Source organism: Epinephelus moara, chromosome 18 (assembly GCF_006386435.1).
Source record: "Epinephelus moara isolate mb chromosome 18, YSFRI_EMoa_1.0, whole genome shotgun sequence".
Taxonomy (NCBI): domain Eukaryota; kingdom Metazoa; phylum Chordata; class Actinopteri; order Perciformes; family Serranidae; genus Epinephelus; species Epinephelus moara.
In genome coordinates, this window is record NC_065523.1 from 1097413 (window position 1) to 1103969 (window position 6557).

General features: G+C 40.7%; 1 protein-coding gene across 2 annotated transcripts in view; it reads right to left on the minus strand.

Moving 5' to 3' along the window:
* abat (4-aminobutyrate aminotransferase) overlaps positions 1-6557 on the minus strand; it is a 155268-nt gene that overhangs the window by 43638 nt on the left and 105073 nt on the right. For both annotated transcript variants that reach the window (XM_050070268.1, XM_050070267.1), the window contains one exon: positions 3441-3558. In XM_050070268.1, coding sequence (XP_049926225.1) covers positions 3441-3558 — 118 coding nt within the window. The remainder of the gene's footprint in view (positions 1-3440; positions 3559-6557) is intronic.

A 6557-nucleotide genomic window follows, 5' to 3' on the forward strand; every position in this document is an offset into this window, starting at 1 on the left:
TGCCAAACGGTGCCAATCCCCTTTGATCTGACATCAGATGTGACGGGACAGTCGATATAGAGATACATTTATGTGCTGATTGCAGATAGTTGCATCGAATTGTGTTTTTTTTGGGGGGGTATTTATTACATCGTTAATGTTGCCTGAATTCTGGAAACCTGCCTGTGAGGTTTTGGTGACGTGTGCGCACTGTCCGCTGGTCAGCCAAACTTCGGCTTACACCGGCTGCGGTCCACCTGCGCTGACAATAGACATGGTTTCAGCTGGCGAGCTTTTAGCGCACCTTTGGCGAAGCCTTTTGGCCGAAACTGTCACTGCGCCAAGCTGGATCTGTCGACACCTCCCCCTGCTGCGCCGCCACACCCATCTCAGCGCACCTCGGTCTGCCAAACTACCAAACTGAGCATGCCTCAGATTGCGCTGCTCGAAACTACCTCTGCGCGGGGTTCGCCACCCTGCGCTACGCCGGGAAACTAGAGCCCAGAGTCTTACCTAAACTGATGTGGCTGCCTTACATAAACCATGGGACTGTTCCATATCCCACCAGCAGAGTGCCGTAAGGCACAGTGAAGCTCTCTACTTATTTGAGGTTCCTAAATGCTTTAGTTTCAACATTGTATTCTCTCTTTAACTTGAATTTCTCATCTGAGGTTGAATGAATGGTTTGGTATTAATAGTGATGAACAGGTTAATAATCCAGCAGAAGCAATGATAGCAAATCTGCAACTACGTACAAGCAGTATTTCTCACACTTTCCCAGACTTGTACAATTCCAAAATCTTTCAATCCACTGACATCCAGCTTAATTTTAACATACATAATCAATGTATCATTCCTTGTCATTAACTAAAATTCACATCATTGATGGATGTCAATTTTGTGTGAAAATTTAAAGAACAATACATGTTAATAATATATATATATATATAATATATGGTTTTTTTTGGAAATTCTAGTCCCAGCTGAGAATAGAGGAGAAATATTTAACAAATGGACCTTTTTACACAAATTTCCTAGCAAATAAATATAGTTATTTTTAACTGAACTGAATTAGAAAAGTTAAGCAAAAGAAAACTTTAATGAAATGCAGGCCTTTTAAGTTCTAAAAAAAAATCTACTAATTTCTATGCATTCTGAGAAAGTAATCAATGGTTACAAACCCCTGTTGTCTGGCCCCTTCAACTACTGAATGAAGTGTGTGAGTTCCTGGCTACAACATAAAGCCTTCTGTCAGGGGGGCCCTGAGGGCTGGAGCTGAAACCAAAAGATAATGTTATTCAGACTGGAATAGTGGCCCTGATCAGGGTTGGAAATCTGCACCAGCCAATGCTGGTAAAATATGCAAGTGACTGCTAGATTTACTTCACTCACCAGCCAAAAAAAACACAATAGTTATCTTTTGAGTGGCTGGTAGATTTTGAAATCCAAAAGCCAAAGTGGCAGGTGAAAAAAATGGGTAATTTCCAAACCTGGCCCCGATCCTGAAGATCTGCTAAGGACTTGTCCAAAATGTGCCTTCTTCTTCTACTTGTTTCTATGCCAATACTACCAAATCCATTGGTTTCAGAAATTTCATTTCATATCTTTTTTTAGAGTTGGTTTGTAGGATAAATTAAATGTACAACATTGTGTGTCAAGGTCAACAGCTGCAGCCAAGAATTCACTACACTGACAAAATGAGGTCAAGCACTGCTGCACCTAAGCTTCTAAAGCTTGGTTGTTTAGTGTATTTGTGTGTTACATAAAGGCAAGCAGAGTCATTCTTCTGATTTCTGCAAATAAGAAACTAGAAACCCAGCCATAATTTACTGATGAGTCACAAATCCTAGCTAGAAAACTGCACTTAAAAGAGTGCACATCTTTACAAGGCGGTTGCCCAAGATGATCATTGCCACTCTAGACAATTCCAGCAGATGCATCAAAGCACGTTTCAAGTGTCCCAGAAAAATATGCACCGTGTCCATTTTTCACGGAGCTGCAGCGTGTTGCACAAAGCAGATCGAGCTCTCTTGCTAACAGGCACTGAATTTGAAATATAGATATGATGTAATTATGAGAATGAATGTTTTTAATAACTAAAAAACAGCCACAAATCTTTGATCCATTCCATTCATAATTGGACTTCTTAAGATATTTTTTGGCATTTTCATGCTTTTATTGAAAGTTAGAGATAGATATGAAAGTCAAACTGGAACGACCATCGTTAAACAGAGGAGGTGGTCTACAACACCACTTATCACCCACTTACAATGCAGTCCTGAGTTTCCTCCCCAGACAGCTCAACAACCATTCACACCTAACGACACACATGATGGCCTGTTGGGTCAACGACTCACATGTGACCTTAACGACTCTGAAACTCAAGGTCACATGTGAGCTCAACGACTATGTAAGGGTTCACGCCCACACAGGGGTTAAAGCCTGTGATTCCCCACCAGTCAGTTAGAAATGAAGAAGCCTCTTGGATGAGACATGAAATGCCTTCAAGAAACTCAAGCAAGTCCAGTTGCCTACGATATAGCACTCAGTATTACTATGACATGGGTGACTGAGAATCTTCACCAACATAAGCAGGGGATTTTAATACAAAGTAGTAACCCGTTCTACGCAGCACTGGATTTGAAATGAACACTAACAAAGTGGGGCTTCTGTGCTTTGATTACCTGATGAAACATAAGCCTCATCCATTTAAAATGCTTTTCGTTATTCTGAGGTAATTTTGCTGAAAGTAACTCAAAAGCAGTGTAATAAGTAACACATTTCACAGAGAGTAATGCTGTTAAGTAACTATTACTTTCAAATGAAGGTATCTAGTATATTATTATACTATTTTGAGAGTAACTTGCCAAAAACTAGTCTGATTAGTCCAGTAGTTTGCAAGATTAGCTGCAGACAGACAGACAAACACACACACACACACACACACACACACACACACACGCTAGCACAGATGATCCCCTCCAGGCTTACGCCTGACAAAGACAATGAGATAGTACCATGTTTCGATGATATGTTACAGTCACTGTTCTATGTGGAGAGTGGTTGGGAGATTGAGATAAGATCTCATAACTGTGAAGAGCTCAGAGGAGATCCACTCCTCAGTTTATTCCAGACACTGTCTCCACTATTCAATGACTCAACTACATGAGATATTTCTTGAGATCTGTTTGATCTGTGACAGACCTAGACAGGAAGAGGAGACAGCCACAGAGTCAGGCAACCTGAGCTGCCTTGCTCAAGGGTACTGAGCAGTGCCCAGGGGTTAACTCGGCACCTCTCTAGCTCCAGTTTTAAATTTTAAAATTCATTTTCCAGAATCACCAATTCACAATACCCAATGATACTGCAATGTAAAATGACATTAACTTCGATAAAGGATTTTAACTGTATTGTTCCCTCCTACAATCCAGGCAGCTGTGTTTGGATCTTTTGCTACTAACCGATTGGGATGGAGGAGATCTGAGTGTAGATATCCAGCATGCGGTTGCCGTCCACATCCACCAGGTAGTTCCCCCTGCTCTCCTCGTAGTTACAGAAGAAATTGATTGCACCGACATTCTGGGAAAAAAACATGTTCTCTGTTAAGAACAGCATGTTGTTCAATTCTTCTGTATCAACTTGGCAGTACACACAAATACACACAGAGATAGATGACAAGTTCATCATTTTAACCTCTGTAATTCAGGTTGTCATCATTGTTTCTTGAGCTTTACTAAAATAATAAAAACATATGGACTGCTGGCCTATCTCAGTCGGTCTATGCCTTCTAACAACTCCAGAGCTAGTTTCTATCTTCTTGAGTGAACACATGTAGATACGCAGATGTAAAAACAAGACATTGCATCTTTAGGAGTGGACTAGGCTCTAAATTATTTTTTCATCAACTACTGCTGGGTGCACTTGAATTTAAAATACAAAATATCTGTGTCGCAATATTTACACAATAAAGCTAAATGGGTTTATTTCTGCTGGGGTCCTCTAACATACAGCATACGACACAACAGAAACATAAAACCATTACACCAGCCGAGACAAATCAAACATACAATCAGTGGAGTGGCAAAGCCTACATGTTCCAGGTCTGTTATGAATCAGGTTAATGTAAAACCATTTTGTAGAGGCCACTTTGAAGATGTACTCTGATAAAATCAATTTTAGGCTTGAAGGAAGATTATTTGAGCGGAGAAGGAAAAACGCTGACAGAAATTACTGTAGCCCTTGAAATTTCTGGTAAGTATGCTAGATGCTTAACTGTCTGGGTAACCAATGTAGGAGCTACTTGCTAGCTAAGATTACCTGTCACCTATCCACTTTGTGCCTTGTGGCACATAAGGCCTTCACAGAGCGCCTCCACTTTTCCCGGTCAGCTGCTGCCGTCCTTACTTCAGACCATGAGTTCCATCCCGCTTCTTGATGTGCTTTCTCAGCTGTACACCTCCATGTGGTCTTCCTTTTCTTCTTTTTCCTTCTGGTGCCCAAGTCATTACTATGTTGCAGTCGTTGTTTTTGTCCTGCCTTAGTATGTGTCCAATCATTTTCCATCTACGAAGCTTCACTTCCTCACTCAGCAGTTTCATTTCAGCCCTTTCTAGCAGCTCTTCAGTACTGACATGGTCTTGCCAATGAATATGGAGTATTCTTCGTAGGCACCTATTGTAGAACACATCAACTGCTTTGTTGTCTCCCTTATTCATTTTCCAAGTTTCACATCCATAGAGTAATACTGGCACTACTAGTGTCGTATACAGTCTGAGCTTTGTTCTTCTTGAGATGCTTTTGGAGCTCCAGGTGTTTTTTAGTCTGATGAATGCACCTCTTGCTTTTGTGAGTCTGTTCTTCAGGTCTTTCATACCACCTCTCTCCTTACAAATGGTGGCTCCTAAGTATGTGAACTTTTCTACATCTTCGATGTCTTGCCCATTGATCCTAATACTTTCCTGGTTTCTTGCATTAATCCTCATGGCTTTTGTCTTTTGTGTGTTTATCTTGAGTCCTACTTGTCTGGCCTCTTCACCCATTTGTCTAGTTTTATTCTGAATTTGCTGTTTGGAAGAGGACAGCAATGCTATGTCATCTGCGAAGTCCAGGTCATCGAGTTTTGAAGTCAGCTTCCATCTGATCCCATTCTCTCCATGTCCAACTGTTCTTCTCATTACCCAATCCATGACAATCAAAAACAGAAATTCTGACATACTGCATCCTTGTTTGACGCCGGTTTTAATGTCAAACCACTCACATGTTTCTCCTTCGTCTTCTACTGCGCACTGGAAGTCTTCGTAAAATGTTCTCTCCATTCGTACCATTTTTCCGGGGATCCTGTACTTCTTCATAATCGTCCACAGGCTTTCATGGTGGACAGAGTCGAAAGCCTTTTCGAAGTCTATGAAGTTCAGGTATAGTATAGCTTGTCACTAATTAACCTGTTCAATTATGTTTCGCAGTATGAAGACTTGCTCTGTTGTTCCCCTGCCTCTCCTGTAACCCGCTTGTTCCTTTCTCAGCCTGCAATCGATTCCATTTCTTATTCAATCTATGGTGATCCTGCCAAGTATCTTTCCCACTACAAAAAGCAGTGTTATGCCTCTTGAGTTCTTACATTTCTTGAGATTTCCTTTCTTTGCAAGTTTAATGATAAGCCCTTTCTTCCAGCTTGTTGGGATCTTCTCGTTTGTCCATATTTTCCCCAACAGTTGATGTACCTTTATTGCTGAAAACGCCAAATCTGCTTTTAATAATTCTGCTGTGATGGAGTTGATTCCTGGTGCTTTACTGTTCTGTAGTCTTTTTATCGCTTCTTTGACTTCACCTAGTGTTGGTTCGTTTACTGCGATCTCTTTAATCCTGTCGTTGAATTCGCATTCCTTATCGTCTGTTATTGGGTTTTCTGGCTCTTCTCTGTTAAACACTTACTTAAAGTGTTCTGTCCATCTCATCTTGATTGCATCTCTTCCACTGATGAGGTTACCATCCTTGTCCAGTACTGCTGTACTCTGTCTAGGTCTCTCATTGCACAGTATCTTTGTGAGTCCATATAGTGTCTTCATGTGTTGTTTTCCTGCAGCTTCTTCAGCTTAACTTGCAATGTTCTCCATCCCTTTCCTTTTGTCTGCTTTTATACTTCTCTTTGTCTCTTTGTTCTTCTCCGCATACTTCTCTTTTAGCTGTTTCTTGATTCTTTCAGAATGTGTGCTCAGGATGTTCCTATTTATTTCTTCTCATTGTTCTACGAGGCCCCATGATTCTTCATTGATCCATGGCTTCCTCTTCTTCTGTGGTCTACCCAGGACTGACTCAGCAACTTCTATGTATGCCTTCTCCATTACTTTAAAGTCCCGCTCTACCAGGGGTGGAAGTAACGAATTACAAATACTCACGTTACTGTAATTAAGTAGATTTTTTTGGGTACTTGTACTTTTATGAGTATTTTTTTCAAGTGTGTAATTTTACTCCTACTTGAGTACAATTTACACCATGTAATCTACTTCGCTACTTTTAAAATCATAAGTCGCTACTGAGTACAGCCACAATTTGAATTAATATTCAAACCTTTCATCTGC